This window comes from Crocodylus porosus, unplaced genomic scaffold (genome assembly GCF_001723895.1).
Source record: "Crocodylus porosus isolate Cpor-Errol unplaced genomic scaffold, CroPor_comp1, whole genome shotgun sequence".
Lineage (NCBI taxonomy): Eukaryota > Metazoa > Chordata > Crocodylia > Crocodylidae > Crocodylus > Crocodylus porosus.
Window position 1 is genome coordinate 97,600,405 of NW_017728943.1, and position 17,205 is coordinate 97,617,609.

Here is a 17,205-nt window from a genome sequence, read left to right on the forward strand (position 1 = left end):
CACCTTGCACTTGTCAGTGTTGAATCCCATCCTGTTCTCATCCGCCCACCCCTGTAACCTGTCCAGGTCTTATTGCAGCCTATTCCTCCCTTCTAGCGTGCCTACTTCTCCCCACATCTTAGTGCCATCTGCGAATTTGAACAGGGTGCTTTTTACCCCGTTTAACCACTTAATTATATCTTAAGTGTAATGTGACCTTAGATCTTGTCTCTACTTTTGAGGGATGGTTTGTTTTGAATAACTTGAATATTATCTTACCTTAGGAAAATGAAGTCTGCTTTTTTAGTTCCAGTATGTTTCAAACATGAGGATGACCAATACAAATATTGCTCTTACATAGGACAACTAAGTAGATGGCATTGAACAGTAGTAATAAATATTATGGTCAGCTGAGCAGTAAGTGGTCATGTTGTGCATTGTTACAGTCAAATGATTTTTGCTAAATGTATACAACCTCGTTTATTTACCACTCAGCTTCTTTTTTTTCTTGGTACTAAACTGGCATGCTTTTTTAGTTGAACTAGAATTGTTTTGCAGTTTAGAAAAAGCTTTGCTTTTTAGTCCATCATCGTCCAGTTTTATTTCTTACTTATGCTGTAGAGAGTGTGCACTGGAACAAGCAGATGAAGAGGAAGAGAAACGGATTCATAGTAAAAAGAGGCTGAAAAACCAAAATCCTGATGCCATCACAAAAAGCCTTGATAGTTCAGAAAAGGAAGCTGGTGTAAAACAACATAAGAAAAAACAAATCAGTCAAGCAGAGATGTTAAAAAACAAAAGAACTGTGTTTGTTGGGAATTTACCCATCCACTGTACTACACAGGTAAGTGAAAAGTGTTTAGTAAATTACAGGAACCACAATAAGGTCTTGGCTTAAAGGAGCCCTCAGTTTGAGGGAACAGGCAGCACAGCATCAAATAGAGTAAGAAGCAGAAAGGAGAGCAGCACATTGGGCAGAGGAGGGGGATTGGAGTGGCACTTGAGTGGGTAGTGATAATTTGCAGCATGCCTGCCAAAAAGATTGCCCCCCCCCCCAATGTCTCATTTACAGGGGATATTAGGAGAAACTGATTATTAAAACAGTTATTCATTTTCAAAAAGATTTTTAAGTTGACATTTTCCCTTGAATGAGGGGGGAAGATGTCAATATTTTCACACTAATTTCTAAGTGCTGAATTCTCTCTTTGGATGCTTGGGCATAGTTCCCATTGATGTAATGGAGAGGTCGGTATGCAGGTATCTGAGAGTATAATATAACCCATAATAATACAAGGCAACAGCCCAAAATATCTGATACTATGAATATGTAGAAGAGAGGAGTTGTAATATTCTAATTTATCAATAACTTAAGCCAGTTCAAAAAGCTAATTGAATGCATTAGAAACCACTGATTTTTAGGTAGATTTGGATAATACAAAACTCGTGATTTTTCTGTCAAAGGACCAAATGGTTGTCTTCTGGATCGTAAATATTTCCTGAAAAGAGCTAACAGAAAAATATTGGAATTTTCCTGTGTAGAGTTGTTACATACCCACTGCGAATGTAGTCTTTCCCTGCATACAATGCATAGTAATTTAGACTAGCTACAATAAAGGATTGAAATACATATAACTTCTTTTCTTTTGTTCAGATGCTGACATCAGTTTTTAAAGAGTATGGACAAATAGAGTCAGTTCGCTTCCGCTCTTTGGTATGCTGTTCCCTTTTGTTGTCCTCTTGCTTGCCTATACCATTTGCATATATATCTTTTTTTTTTTTTTTTTTTTTTTTTTTTTAAGTTCACTACCTGTATTTCTTGAGTTAAAGCCTTGCTTTTCTAAATATTTTGAGACTAGCACTTGGTTCCTATGCGAGTCTGTACTTTCTATATATATTGTTTTCCCATAATAACAGTTGATTGCACTGAAGGCACATTTGCTTTGGAAGACAAATATCTCATAAATTGTAGTGCTTGTTTTTCTTAAAAGATTATTTCACTGTTTACTAATAGCAAAGAGAGAATTTCATTGTAATTCAGTGTGGAGTATAAATTAATTGAAGATTGCCATACTGGAATGCAAGTCACATAGCAAACTAAACCAACCAAATATCATTCTTAATAATTTTAAAGGTCTTTCATAGACCTTCTCCCAATTATAAAAGTTTGTTTTCTAGACTCTTTGTATTACCCCAGATAAGAATGAAACCCATTCTGTTTCCTCCCCACTTTACAAAAACAAATATTTGAAATAATCTGATACGCTTACTAAGGCTTCTGAATTTTTTTCTGTTGAAGGTTCCAGCAGAGGATACTTTATCCAAAAAGCTAGCAGCTATAAAGTAAGTTGTACTTGTGAGCTCCATGTTTTATTACTGAAGGAAAAATCTTTTTAAGCTGTATTTTTATACTTGTCAGATTTGCTTCCTTTTTGTTCCTTTAGCTTTTAAAAAATTATAGTCTTCTATTGTGTATATAAAATAGGCATTTTGGGCACCTATATACATGCAGCACATCAGGGCAGAGTCGATTTCATTACCATGCTCCAGCAGACTTCAGCATCACATGTATCAGTGTTTCCATGTGGCAAAATGCTGGCAGGGCACCTTAACTAAAGCTCATTCAATGACTTTTAGTTAAAGTACCCCCGCCACTGTTTTTCAGCACAAGGACGCTGATACACGTGACACCTCAGGCACTTGAATTACAGTGGCTCTCGGAGCCACTCTAAAGCACCCCTCCTCCCCCTTCCTGGAGCACAGGTATAAACACCCTTTGTGATTTCTGCGGCAGCACACTTACTTCCTACTAGTTTGGGGTTTTTTTCCACAGTTCTTCTCTCCATCAAAAGCAACCTGCGAAGTGCCAAGAATCTTTAACTACTGACTTCTTTGGGAGTTGGAGATGGACCCATAAATTATAGAACCAAGGCCTAAAAGACAGCTGTAAGGGGGATTAATGTCTTTTGGCTTGAACCATCATTATTAAGGCCTGGTTTAAATTGCAGGCCCAGCTTCCTAATACTGTGGCCTGATTGTGGTGGGGACTGCCATTTTTGCATCCAGATTGGGGGGGCTATTTGCTCTGATGTCTGCTGCAGGCTGGGGAAAGCATTCTTCAGCCAGCCCAAAAGCCTGGCAGGCCAGGGGAGGGGGAAAGGGGTTTCAAAAGGAACAGGTAGATGGGTAGAGGAGGGGCTGTTTGTTCCTTCAGGCAGAAAAACTGGAGTGTGGAGGGCTTGGGGGTACCTGGGGGCTGCCTTGGCAGATGGCTCTGACACTGGTAGGGGAGGGGCTGTTTGCTTCTTCCTGCATGTATTCTCTTCCCCCCCCCTGCCCCCAGTCCCTGGCACCTCAGTTTTTTCTTACCCAAGGAGCAAACAGCCCCTCCCCTCCCTTTTCCCCACCCTATAGCAGCCATCGGAGAATTTCATTGCAAATCACATTTTTATAAAAATCAGTTAATTTCATGATTTTTCACAAAAAAAGTGAAATTACAATTTGAAACAGGCCCTAGTCATTATGATCATAATCTAAGGCTATAACAGCATTTGAAAGAATTGGTGTCATTACTATGTACATTCTACCTCGGGGGCTGAGGTGTTTTTTGTTTTTTCTTTGTTTTTTGTTTTTTAATGTTCATACATGTAAGTATGATTTGAGTTAACTTTCTTTCTCTTCAGACGTAAGCTTCATCCTAACATGAAGTATGTTAATGCTTATGTGGTCTTCAAAGAAGAATGTGCTGCCAACAAAGCTCTAAAAAAGTATGTCTCACTTTGTTACTCAGCAATGGCATTACATTTTGTGATGATGGATTTATAAACTGTCAGATGAGAAGTTTGAATTGGCTAGTCTTTTCTGCTTGCCTTACGCTAAATTTTTCCTATCTTTTTCTTTAAACAATTCATTATTAGAGAAGCAGCTTTCAAACTCGGTGACCAAAGGTGTGTTGCTAATTCGTTGGTCAATTCTGTTCACATTCTAATGCCTTTCCTGTTTTTCTTTATGGCTAAAATAGAAATGGAACACAAATTGCCAAAGGATTCCACATCAGAGTTGACCTTGCATCAGCAGCCAATTCTGTAAGTAAGCTGCATGATTGAGTGAGGTTTTTTTGTTTTGTTTTGTTTACTATAAGCCAGTAACTCACTGGGATGTGTTTTGTTTTGTTTTTCTTTAGCATGACAATAAACGGTCTATATTCTTGGGAAATCTCTCATATGGTGAGTTTAGATTGAATGCCATGTTCATTTTGTGCTGTAATTTTATTTCTTCAGCAATTGTGAAATAATGATGCCCTTAATGATAGTAATATTATTTTACCTGCTAGTTAAGATTTAAGGAAGTGAATAAAAATGAATAAATGAAACCAGTTAACTTATTCTAAAATGTAATTGAGATCTCTTTCAGTCTATACAGCGTAATTTATTAACTTTAAATTCTAGCTTTTGCATTGATTTTTGTAACAACTCTAGAGCAGTGGTCTCCAAACTTTTTTGATCACACAGCCCTATCAGTAAAAAATATTCTTGAGCATGTACCCCTAATATATGTATATTTATATTCGCGCACCCCTATCAGTAAAAAATTTTTGAGCACGCATCCCCAATATATACATATTTATATAAATAGATGTTCTTATATTTTCTTCCCACACCCCAATGGATTGTTGTGCGCACCCCACTTTGGAGACCACTGCTCTAGAGCAGGGGTGGGCAATTATTTTGGGCAGAGGGCTGCTTACTGAGGTTTGGCAAGCCATCACAGGCCACGTGACGGGCAGCCCAGGGCAGATTAATATTAATTTTCTAATTTTTTTAAAGGCCCCGCGGCTCAGATAGAATGGCCTGGCAGGCTGAATCTGGCCCCTGGGCCGCATTTTGCCCACCCCTGCACTAGAGTTTCTTAGGTCTAAACCTCCTTGTCCTATAAACATACTGATTATTAGAAAATCCCATAAACCTTGCCAACATCATAAGATTCTGCATTCCTTATTCAAGTAACACTATTCAGTCAAAAGATATTTTACTTGTAAGGGGTACCAGATAAATTATAAACTCTCATAGAAAATTTGGGTGGGAAGGGACCTCGGGAGGTCCTCTAGTCTAACCCCCTGCTTAAAGTAGGACCATTCCCAACTATATCATCCCAGCCAAGGGATCATTTGATGCGGAGTCTCAGAAATGCATTCTGGAATAAGTAGAAACTATTCAGATGTAGCAAAAAATGTTAATTTTTCACTCTGTTAAAACCAGAGTAAAATTATTTAAAAGACTAACATCTGAACCCAGAGTTTGAATAATTGGGTTTTATCTTGCTTCTAAATTCTTCCTAATTGGTAGTTGTCAAAGTACTTGTTCTGTTTTTTTTTTTAATACGTGAGTATTTTCCTGGCACATACGCATTTGAACAGACTAAAATGGTCCCCTTTAAAATATTGTAGGGTTTTGGTTAGTCCTTAGGGTTCCTCTACATGTGCAGTTAAAAGCCTGATGGGATCTGATGTGCAATCCATATAAGTCACAATGGCAGAGAGCATGTTTGTGGGATCCAGCATCAGACCCTATCATGCTTTATTGCCAGTATAGGGGGAGCCCAGGATCACTATCCTGGAATCCCCCTGCACCAGCGAATAGCAAATGCCCACAGCTGCGAGTGCTGAATCTGGCAGGACTCTTGGTCCCCGCTGTGCCCTATAGCTGCTGGGGATGAGAGTCTCACAGCAGTGGGATTCTTGGCCCTGACAGCCATGGAGCACAGCCAGGGCTGAGAATCCTGCCAGCTGTGAGACTCAGTCCTGGCAACCATGGGGTAGCTCTGCAGATGGGAAATTACAACAGCTGTAGTCTCTCAGCTGTGGGGACAGGCTATATGTGCAAATTAAAGCTGGGTTAAGAAACATCTATAAACTTATTACACATTTTCCAGCAAAAACTTTATAGCTGGTTGGACCTTTTTAAGGCGCCATAGTTAATTTACATGTGTAGCCAACCTAATTAATTGGGTAATTGCAGAATAGATGTAACATGTAGAGGGGCCCTTAGGCTACCTTGATTTCATTGTTATAACTTCACAGTGACTGTTATTGCATTTGTTTGCAGACCTCGAAGATGAAGCTGTGCGAGAGCACTTTTCTGAATGTGGAAATGTAGTGGCAGTGCGAATTGTGCGAGATGGAAATACTGGCATAGGCAAAGGCTTTGGCTATGTTCTTTTTGAGGTAGGTAAGAATAATGTGTCTTGGAAGGCCACTAGTTCTCCAAGAATTGGGATCTGTTTTAATTATGCATTTGGCTTGTACAGCATTTTAAATGGTAGTGTCCTCTATGCTCTCCAAACGGTAAGATGACAAGTCCTTCCTCTGGGGAGTTCAGAGTGAACACAGAACAAATCAATAAGGGCTGTTCACAACAGTAGTTGCAGACTGCTGCAGAGTGAATTTTAAGGAGACATTTGAAGGAGGCAAAGGTTTAGCATACAGAAAGGGAAGACTTGTTTTTACAGGTATTATAGTCTATATAATGCATATAAATATAATACAGCCTATAGGGTGACCATATTTCTTGAGTCTCAAAACAAGATATGTGCAGCTGTCTCCGGTCTCAGCTGAACAAGCAAGCAGTGGGACTCTTCGTTTGGGTTGAGGGTTACAGGCGTTTCAGGCCTGTGGCTGGAGAGGCACACAGGTGCCTCAGAGGTGAGCTTTGTAGTCAGGGGGTACTGGAGAGCTGCTCCTTGGATCTCTGTACCCTTAGGGGAGCCCAATGATTGACAGCCTGCCCTCTCTCCCACTGGGGAGGGGGGCAGGCTGTCAATGAGCAGCTGACAGCTGTTGAAAAGCAGAGGCTGCCAAGAAGAGCTGCCCTCTCCTTTAGAGATGGCAGGGGTAAGAACTGCCCTCCATGTCTCCAGACAGTTCCTTGAACAGTTCTGAAGAATCCAGAGACCCCACCTGAACAGTACCAGGACTCAAATGGCAGTGCTAAGTGAGGCTGTTCCCAGCATTCCTGTAGAACAGGGAAAGGTCTGGTTGCTGCTCCCTGCCCTGCAAGAACCAGTGCTCATGGCCAGAATGCTGGGGCTTGCCTGTGTTTTATCCATGGAGGTGATGCTGTTTCCTGTGTCTGTCTGGGCTCTTTGAGTGCTTGCCTTGGCAGCCGTCTCCTGGCCAGAACACCAGGCATGGGGCAGCTGAACCAGTAAAAAGACTTGGAGCTCTGCTGGCTCTGCAGCTGGGATACAGCCCCTCCTGCCCCGTTCTCCCAGTCACTGGCAGAACAGGGCAGGGGGCATCCCCTGAGTGCCTGGCACGCACGCACACCCAGCCACCCACCCCCTGCCTGGCCCCTTGTTCTGAGCTTGGGTAGGGGGCAGCAGTACTGGGTGCCCTGACGATACACCATGGGGCAGGTTGCCAGGGAGTTAGGCCCTCTCCCTCCCTTTGACTGGTTGGGGAAAAGGAGAGCAAGGAACTAGGAGATACTGGGAGGTCTTAGTGACCCATAAGGCAGCGGACAGGTATTACATATGATGCTAGAAAACTTTGTGGAGAGGCGCATTTATCCGTTGACAGAGCTAGCAGTTTGCAACACAATCACTACTTTGTTTCTGCCACAAACTGCTTGAATACCTGTATACTTGCTTTTTGTCAGAAAAGGGCTTATTCCCCAATACAAATGTAACACCTGTCTATTAACCAAGTCTGCTAGTATTTCTGAAAGCAGTAGAGAGATGATGTTTAATAAATGTGTTGATTTCAGTGGCATCTCCTAATATTTCTAGGAAAAATGTATATAAAAATACCAGTTTTTATAAGTAGTAAACATCCAGGTGTTAACCATCAATCTTTAATGTGTTTGATTTTATAGAATACAGATGCTGTACATCTTGCCCTGAAACTAAACAACTCTGAACTGAAAGGAAGAAAACTAAGAGTGAAGCGCTGTGCTGAGAAGGAAAAAGTACAACAGAAAAATTCAGACAGTGTAAAAAACTTTCCTGAACTTAAGCACAAATCAGGTGCCACATTAAAAAATGCAAAAAGCTATTCCAACAATTCATTTGCTGGTGAAAAAGCCAGCCCAATACAGAAGAAGAAAAGAAAGAGACCAAAGAGCGTGACTCAAAGAAAAACTGGAAAACACAAATAGCTGTGGCATCTTGTATGTTGGAATGTGCAATTTTTTTTTTTTTAAATAACATTTAATAGAACCCCAAGAGCTGTTTCTTGCATATAAAGTTGTGACACCACATCAGTGCCATTTTGTCTCCTTGGTTTTTTTGACTTCTCATGTTGCATCCGCTACAGCCTTTTGGAAATATGACTTTCTAGGAGCATACCTGCTTTCATACCTTTTCCTGAAGCTGTAAGGTAAGTTTAGGTTCCAGAAACTCTTTTCTAAAAAAGGAACTTTCTAGAAGTTAATGACATTATTTTTGGTTGGGATGTCCATCTGAAATAACTCATCCAACAGTAATTCTTTTTTCCTGTTTATAATTAAAATTAGCATTTTGCTTAATGTCCCTAGATTTACATGCTTGTAAAGCAAAGCTTATCTAGCCTCCACCCCTTCTTTTTTCTCTCATTTCTATCTTTCTCTTTTCTCCCTCCCTTTTTCTTTCCCACTTCCTTTCTCTCTTTTCTTTCCCCCTCAATGTAGTCATCTTCACTTGTGAAGAAAGAATGAACAAAGCAAAGCTTTATCAAGTAGCCCATGTGCTCACTTTCTGCAACAAGGTGTCTAAAAGTAAGCCTTGCTCTGATATTTTTCTTATTAGTTGACCTCTGTTGGGTTGAGAGAGTAGTGTCTTCCTCAGTCAAGCCATCCAGTGCTCAGTCCTGACAATGCCATTGACTTGCAAATCAGTTGTCTCTACGTAAGTGTTTAGGATACTTTTCATTCTCTAGTAGAGGAATCATTGCAGATTTGATGCTGATGACAATTGTAATATTTATCTTGCCTACTATCTGGCTGGCCTTTCACTCTTCAGTTTCATGTCTGGAGTTTAATTGTCAGTGTGACCCTTGTTTAAGTGAAAATGATCTCCTTAGCTCGCTTGCTGACTTTATGCTTTCATTACTTCCAGCCCTTCTCTGCACTTGGAGAATATTTCCCTTATGGATGCATATATCCAGTTTCTAGTTCTGCAAACAGGCCAGTGCATCTGGCCTGCACGTATATTTCCTCTTGCTACGTATTTTACACTAACACTCAAGTGCTGCACATTAGAGTGGACAATAAGCTGAATATGAGCCAACAGTGTGTCCTAATTGCCAAGAAAGCTAACAGCATCCTGGAATGCATTGGTAGGAGCATTGCCAGTAGATCCAGGGAAGTGATTCTGCCCTTCTATTCTACACTGGTGAGGCCGCAGCTGGAGTATTGTCTGGTTTTGGGCCCCCCACTACAGAAAGGATGTAGACAAATTGGAGAGAGTCCAGTGGAGGGCAACAAGAATGATATGGGGGCTGGGGGACATGACTTCTGAGTTGAGATTAAATAAGCCCAGTTCCCTCAATCTAGAAAAGAGGAGACTGAGGGGAGATTTAATAGCAGCCTTCAACTACCTGAAGGAGAGGGTTGAAAGAGGATGGAGCTAAAATGTTCTCAGTGGTGGCAGATGACAGAACAAGGATCAATGGTCTCAAGTTGCAGCAAGGGAAGTTTAGGTTAAATATTAAGAAAAACACTGGAAGAGTTTAGCTAGGGAGGTAGCGAAATCTCTGTCCTTGGAAGTTTTCAAGACCTGGCTAGATAAAGGCTTGGCTGGGATGTCCTGCTTTGAGCAGGGGGTTGGTGTAGACTAGATGACCTCATGAGGTCCCTTCCAGCCCTCATTTTCGATGATTTAGATTCTACATTTTACACTAAAGTGCTACATTATTTTAAAAAGAAAATGGGATGTTCCTCATAATGGGCTGGTCACTACCAAGCACAGGATGGGATAGACTTAAGCTATGGGATGAGAAGTGTAAGATGTGCAGGCCAGGGAGGCAGAAGTACCTGGCTTTAACCCCTGATGTGAGGGGACAGGGAAGGGGGATGCGGCTTTGAGGGAAGGAAGGGGCCAAAGCCAAGGACTGGGGTGACACAGGAGCAAAGCCCGGAGGGGCCAGGCAGATGCAGCTCCCCACGTCTAACAATTATTTTCTCTGAAAAAAAGGTCCTTGGTCCTGAGCCAACCTACAACCCCTCGCCCCACCTTTGCACCCTAAGAGCTGCTCTTCCTGCCACGCTCGCCCGGCGCATGCGTAGTGCGGGGCGCGGCGGCAAATGGTGGTGCTGGCGGCCTGAGAGCGGCCCTGACGCATGCGCGCAGGGCAGGCCCGCAGGCACTGAGCAGGGCAGCTCTGCCTCGCGGCGCGGCTCGATGACGCGAGACGGAAGCGCGGGTCCTCGCTCTCTCCCTGTCGCTCCGCCCGCCCCAAGGTGCCTGTGCGGCGCGAGGCCGAGGCAGGAGCGGCCGCTCCTGGGCTGCCAGGCAGTATGATGGTGGGCAAGACGAGCGCCATCGCCGCGGGGCTCTGCGGGGCGCTCTTCATCGGCTACTGCATCTACTTCGACCGCAAGCGGCGGAGCGACCCCGACTTCAAGAACCGGCTGCGGGAGCGTGAGTGTCCACCCGCCCCCCACCTGGTCTCGCGCTGACGCGGCCGTTGGCGCGGCACGTGGCCTTTCCTTCCCCCCGCGCATTCCTAACCCCCCTGGCGGCCCCGCCCGCGTCGCCAGGGTAAGAGGCAATGCCACAGAGACCGCAGGCCCGGCCTGCCCCCATCCCGCCCGGCATGGCACGGCACAGCGCGGCAAGCCTGCGACATTCCCCCCCCGGCTTGGGAAGGGCCCAGGGAGCTCGGACGCTGGGTTTTTTTCCTGGAGAAAATTTTCGGTTTCGGTTGAGAGCAAAGTCACTGTAGGGTTTGCAAGCTGCACGTGCAGACGGAGCCTGCAGAGGGACTTTAAGCACCTGGTGTAGTTTTACATCAACTGTCTCTAGTGTTTATGTATTTCTAGTATAAGCTCACTGAGTCCTGCATAGAGCACCAGGTTGGGGTGGGACCTCCAGAGTAGAGCTTCTCAACCTGGGGGTTGTGACAAAAAAAGGGTGGGTGAGCAGGCTTCAGAAATGGATCTGCAAACTTTAAACATGGATTTGCCTTTAAAAGGGACAAATGTGGGAAACCACAGCTTTTTCCCTTGCAGGCTGGTTGAGCTCCAGGCCGCAAGGGGCTGCTTGGGGCCCCACAACCCCCTCCCTCCACCCCCCACACACAGACATGCACACTTGGGCTTAGGGGTTGTGGGGGGGGCAGCATGTTGGAAGTGATGGGCACTGGGAGGAGACTGGCCATTAATGTTTACAAATTGGACCTGGTTTAAAAAAAAAAAAGTTGCAGACTGCTACTCCAGAGGGCATAGAGTCCTGAGGTGGTCTGAACTGCCCTGTACCAATCTGTCACCCAGGCACTGCCTTACAGGTCTGGGGACACAGAGTTTTCAGCGCTTTGCCAGTGTTAGTAGCTGCCCATGCCTCTGTCTCTGAGGCAGCCATCAAAGGAGTGAAATGGTGAAATTCATGTTCTCCTTCTTAGCAAATAAAAAAAAGTGAGGGGAGGAAGGTATTGGAAACAAATGGCAAGACCATTGTAGTTAGAAATGATGAAATATAGGATGTTGGTATAAGAAACTCTGGCTTCATCATAGAAATCTCTGGGTTTGTGGCGCAAATCCTTATTGCGCCCCTGAAAGGAGCTTGAGGCAGCCTGGGTGCCATCCAGCCACACAACCAGCTGCACCCCCTGGTGAAAATTGCTGCTCAAAGCCAGCAGTTCTCAGCTGTGTTAGACTCAAGGTGCCTCTTGGAAAATGCCTGCTCTCAGCTTTAATGTGTTTTTTGACTATGGAAAAATACTGGAGCAGTTGCCCCATTGTAAAGCCCACAGGAAGCCCACAGAAGGGCAGAGTGTTTCTGACACTCTGGATTCCTAATTGAAATTTCAGGGTTTATCTTGTGAATTGTGTTTGCACATCTACTTGTGCTGATGTGACATAGCACCCTGCAGCACTCCTGTAAGGATCTCAAGGCACCACATGGTGCCACAAATCCCAGCTGAGAAATACTGCTTTAAGCACTGTGACTGAGCCACATTTTCGAAAGGAAACTCTGAACATGGCTATGAGTCCTCAAACCAGCCCTTAGGTGCCTTTTGGTGAGAGACCAAACCCCAGTGTGGAATCCAGCACATGTAATGTTCCCTTGATTGCCAAGAGAAGCCAGATACATACCTTGAGGCATAGAAGTAACTTACATTTCTTTTTCTTTTTTCTCACTATGAAAAAAATGTAGTCAGCAATCTAGTTCTTAAATATTTCAGTGTTGTCTAATCCTACTTTCCTGATTATCACAGTTCATATATGACACGTCAATCTGCCTTGATTGTTTTGCAGTTTGTAAAGCAAATATAAAGCAAATATAGGTGTGAATACACAAAGCTGTCAAATCTATTCTATATTTTGGCATTTTTCCGCAGGAATGCTACTTCAATGTATTCCTTACAGCAGATACCATGTAATTGGCATTCTGTAATGGAAGGTGCATCAGTTGGTTATAGCCTGCCTGCCTTCATTTTGGAATGAATCAAATTCAAGCTACTACAGACTAAAAAGTCAACATCCAGAAGTCTTAAAAATAGACATTTATTAAATAGCATTCAGAATAGTAGAAGTTTGGGATGTTGCAGTGTTACATGGTTTTCATTTTTTTGGCTTTCCATTTTTGCCTTATGAGAATTGGCTCTAATGCAAAAAGAGCCTTTTTGGTCTTCCCACCCAACCAGCTGGTATTGGACCGGTCAGCTGGTACTTCCCTTTACTTCAAGGTCTTCCTCAACCTCATTGTACATCTGTTTAGAAGCTACATCCTTATCCCTGTTCTCCTCAGTCTTGTTTATGGCTATGTATTACAGTATTTCTGTAGTAATACAACATATTCCATGTTGTAGATTACAATTTTTTCATTACTGGATGTAGATAAAGAACCCACAACTTCAGATTTATGTGAAGGAAACAAATTGCTTTTGGGAGTAAATCCATCAGGGTACTAATAATGGCTGTCAGACAGATTAAATAGGGTTTTTTTGAGAGAACAGTTGGAAAGAATATACCAAGACATTCAGAAACAACAGTTGAGTAAGGAAGCTGAATAAATTGTTATCAGATCTTCAGTCTTGTATTAGAAGTTTGGTTTTGATAATAGTAACTGTCTTAGTGTTTAGAGATTCTCCAATGAAATTTGTTTTGGTAAATGTAAACCACTGATCCCTGCTAAAAAGGCAGAGAAATTCCATTGTGCTTGAAGCTGAAGCATTCAATAGGTCAATGTCATTTGAAAGACAGCAGGCTATGTGCAAAGCACTGATATAAGGTGTCTTCTCTGAAACGTTAGACGTAAGAGTGAAATGCCAGTCATAGCAATGCTCTCACCATATGGAGGTGCATTGATACATGAGAAATATAAAATGTTTACACAAAAGTATTGTTGCTAAGTGATAGGTCTTCACAACTAACAGCCCATAGATAACAATATGATATTTTATGATTTTCTTTTTTTTATGATGCTGGATGAGTGTTGCAAAGAGCTGCAGTCTCAGCAGAAAATGTTGTCAAAAGTTTGTGCTGCATGTGCTGATGTGCGTTTCCTGCAGTCTTGGATAATGTGCCACTTCTGATTGTGGGGCAAGCATGGTATTTTTTTCTTTCCTTCCTATAAACAGAAGTGTGCTTGCCACAGTTTGCCTAGGGCTATGTATGGTGTGTGTCTTGGCTTAATACTGATTGCCTGCATGGCTCCTGAGCCAGTTGGTATTGTGTGTTACTGTGTTAGAGGACGTACAAGGACCATTTGCAGGTGGACTCTCCTTAGGTAGATGAATGGCAGTGACCGGTCCAGTACCAGCTGGTTGAGTGGGAAGACCAAGAACGCACTGGCCAACATAGCTGTACTACATCTCCTTTTCCCTATAATGTGTTAAGATGACAGTCAAGGGACTCAGAAGGTTAAAGTGAAAATAAATGTCTCCCACTGCAAAAATACATTCTTTTCTATGCATCCTGAAAGTAAAAAGTACTGACTACTGTTCAGTTTGAAAGCAAAAGCCTCTTAGAATTCGTTCAAATTGACCTCAGACTGAATGTAGGAATGTCATGTATACTCTTGGTTTCAAATAATTTAGAAAGACTAAAATAGCTGTGTTGGGCATATTTCTTGTCCCAAGTATTGGAAAGCATAGATGCATATTATGTGCTACTTCTAGGATCGCTAATCTTTGAACTCTTTTGAGTATTTTAAGTTGTTGATGCCTAGTCCTTACAGCTGGGTTTTAAGAAATGATATTTTTTTATTTGATTTATATGCCATCCAGAAACAGAATACTTACAAACAGGAGAATGATAAAACAACTTAAATAGAAACTAGAATACCAGTATGAGATGGAGACCTCCTATATCAGTGTTTCCCAAACTCTTGATACCTGGAGCATACTTTTTTCTGGATTAAAATTGGCAGCAGACTTCACTCTGACACTTGAAAAGGTGTGTGTAGGGGTGTGTGGAGATGTGTGTTAAACATTTAGCAAACTGCATTCCCCTGCCAGAGAAAATCATGCCAGTGCTCAGATATAATGTTAAAAAACAAACAAACCCTAAAAACTGTAACTTTTCTGAATTTTATGGGACCCAAGTTGATAGCCACCAAAAGATCTGAATTCAGAAAAGAAATGGAGGGGGGCCTTGAGGCTGAAAGTTCAGAATTGCTGATTTATCTTGTGCCACTTATGGACCACAGGGTTAGGAGCTCACATTTCTGTACCCTGCTCTTTCTCCAATCTCCCTCCTCCCACCCCTAGTCTATATCTCAACAGGCAAGGGCAGTCTCTGCTGCTCAGGCTGCTCCTGTGGCCCCAAGAGCATGGGAGAAGTGGAGGAGCTGAGCTGGGCTGCAAAGTACCCTGTGCACGTTCATCCACCTGTCCAGCTGCAGTAGAGTGGCTGCTGGGAGTGTATGTGTGGGGAGAGAGGTGCAACGAACGCAGGGGCTTCCTTGAGGCAGCAGGTAGCTGGGGCAGGTCTAAGGTGCCAAATGGGGAAAAACATTTACCTTCTCACATGGGGGATCTCACAGCATTGCACTAGCATGCTCATTCCAGTCTTGGGGAATCACTGCCCTAAACAGTATCTCAGCCTAGGTTTGTTTACTAACCACTTGCCCAAATAGTGCTTCTGAAATCCAGGCTTGGGCTCTGGTGGTCCCTAATGGGGAATGAGTTCCAGAGCTGAGGAGTGATCGCTGAGAATAACTTCCCATGCCAAGCGGTGGTTGCAGGAGCTTGCTCACAGCTGACCTTAGGGATTGCAGTGGGGCATAAGGGAAAAGGGAGTCCCTTAAGTATGTAGGGCCCATACTGTTTAGGGTCTTATAAGTCAAAACCAGCACCATGAATTTCTCCTGGAAGGCTTTTGGGAGTCAATGCAGGCTTTACAGCACTGGAGTTATGTGCTCCTGGTGACACACTTCAATCAGAAAGTGGACTACTGTGTTCTGCACCAGCTGCTGCTTTCACATGGTCTTCAAGGGTAGTCTTACTTAAGAATACTACATTGCAATAATCTAGCTTTTTGGAAGGTGTGGATGGTGGTGGCCAGATCTGAATCTGAAAGAAAGTGTTGCAGCCTTCTTACCAGATGGAGTCGGTGAAAGGTGCTCTTAGCCACTGCTTCCACTTGAAGATCCGAATGCAGAAGCCACCCCAAGGTCGTGAACCTGAATGACAAGGGAGGCTGAACTCCATCAGTGATAGGTGTCTTTTATCACGTGGTTTGCCCATCACCATCATCTCTTGTCTTGTTTGGATTCAGTTTCAAGTAGTTCACCCACATCCACTCTCCAACCGCAGCCAGGCAACAGAAGAAGACTGAAACTGGTGTGGGTCAGATGGGAATGAGAGGTAGAGCTCGATGTCATCAGCATACTGATGATCCCTCACGCCAGATCTCTGCAGTCTCACCTAGCAGCCTCACGTACACATGGAATAGGAAGAGTGACAAGATGGACTCCATAGGAAAGATCCCAAGGAGCGATGAGCACACACCTATCATCCCCCTCTGAAGTTTTCCTGCTAGGAAAGAGTGGAACCAATGTAGAATGGTCCTATGAATACCTACAAGGTTATATAAATGCTTTAGCAGCACCTCTAAGTCAACTGGATCAAAGACTGCTGAAAGATCTATTAAAATCAGCAGGACACAGTTTCCGTGTTGATCTCCAGGGAAAGATTATTGAGCAAGACCACAAACACAGTCTCTGTGCCAGGGGTGGACAAAATGCGGTCCGAGGGCCAGGTGCAGCCTTCCAGGCCATTCTATCCATCCCACGGGGCACCTAAAAAATTTAGAAAATTAATATTTATCTGCCCTGGGCTGCCTGTCATGTGGCCCTCGATGGCTTGCCAAAACTCAATAAGCAGCCCTCTGCCCAAAATAATTGCCTGCCCCTGCTCTATGCTGTGGCTCTGGTTTGTTGATTTATGAAGCAACTATTGTGTGAAAGTACAGTCAGTACGATCTTTTAGGTAGATGCATTTGGGATTTCTATTATTGACCAAAAATTCTTCAGTGAAATGTATAATTCTGTGTAGTATAAAACAAAACAAAAAACCCCCAAAGAATCCATCTCTTTTTAGAATGAGCGAAAGTTTTGATTTCCCTTTAAGTTTGTATGGAGTAGCTACTAGGTTTTTCCAACCTATTAGGGTGTTTATACACATGCTCTGGGAAGTGTGTGTGCGTGCGCACAGGGGCATTTTAATTAGAGCAGCTCTAGGAGCTGCTATGAATTAAAACACCTTGAACATCACATGGGTCAGCACCCCCTCACTGAAAAATAACAGCAGGGGTGTTTTAGCTAAAGCTTGTTGAATGAGCTTTAGTTAAAGCGCCTCTGCTGCTATTTTTCAGCATGGGGATGCTGATGCATGTGACGCCAGAGTCTGCTGGAGCGCAGCAGGCTTGATTAATCGTCTGCTCTACACCGTAATTACAGTGTGTCAGAGCAGCCTTGATGCATGTGTATAGGCACCCTTAGTTTTTAGTTACCATGCCCCTTGCTATCCAGGTACTAGTGGTTTGGTCTCTAATTGCTGGACCCAGTGAGTTTATACTATATAGATGTGTA

At 43.2% G+C, this 17,205-nt stretch overlaps 2 protein-coding genes across 2 annotated transcripts in view; both read left to right on the plus strand.

Moving 5' to 3' along the window:
• Positions 1-8,164, plus strand: part of RBM34 (RNA binding motif protein 34) — a 16,590-nt gene extending 8,426 nt beyond the window's left edge. The window contains exons 4-11 of the mRNA XM_019549839.1: positions 601-823; positions 1,631-1,690; positions 2,276-2,319; positions 3,660-3,743; positions 3,998-4,061; positions 4,160-4,202; positions 6,081-6,199; positions 7,848-8,164. Of these exons, the coding sequence (XP_019405384.1) occupies positions 601-823; positions 1,631-1,690; positions 2,276-2,319; positions 3,660-3,743; positions 3,998-4,061; positions 4,160-4,202; positions 6,081-6,199; positions 7,848-8,129 (919 nt within the window). The 3' untranslated portion in view covers positions 8,130-8,164. The remainder of the gene's footprint in view (positions 1-600; positions 824-1,630; positions 1,691-2,275; positions 2,320-3,659; positions 3,744-3,997; positions 4,062-4,159; positions 4,203-6,080; positions 6,200-7,847) is intronic.
• Positions 8,165-10,372: 2,208 nt separating this feature from the next.
• The window catches only part of TOMM20 (translocase of outer mitochondrial membrane 20), a 17,546-nt gene continuing 10,713 nt past the window's right edge, over positions 10,373-17,205 (plus strand). Inside the window, exon 1 of the mRNA XM_019549841.1 lies at positions 10,373-10,590. Within this exon, the coding sequence (XP_019405386.1) occupies positions 10,467-10,590 (124 nt within the window). The 5' untranslated portion in view covers positions 10,373-10,466. The remainder of the gene's footprint in view (positions 10,591-17,205) is intronic.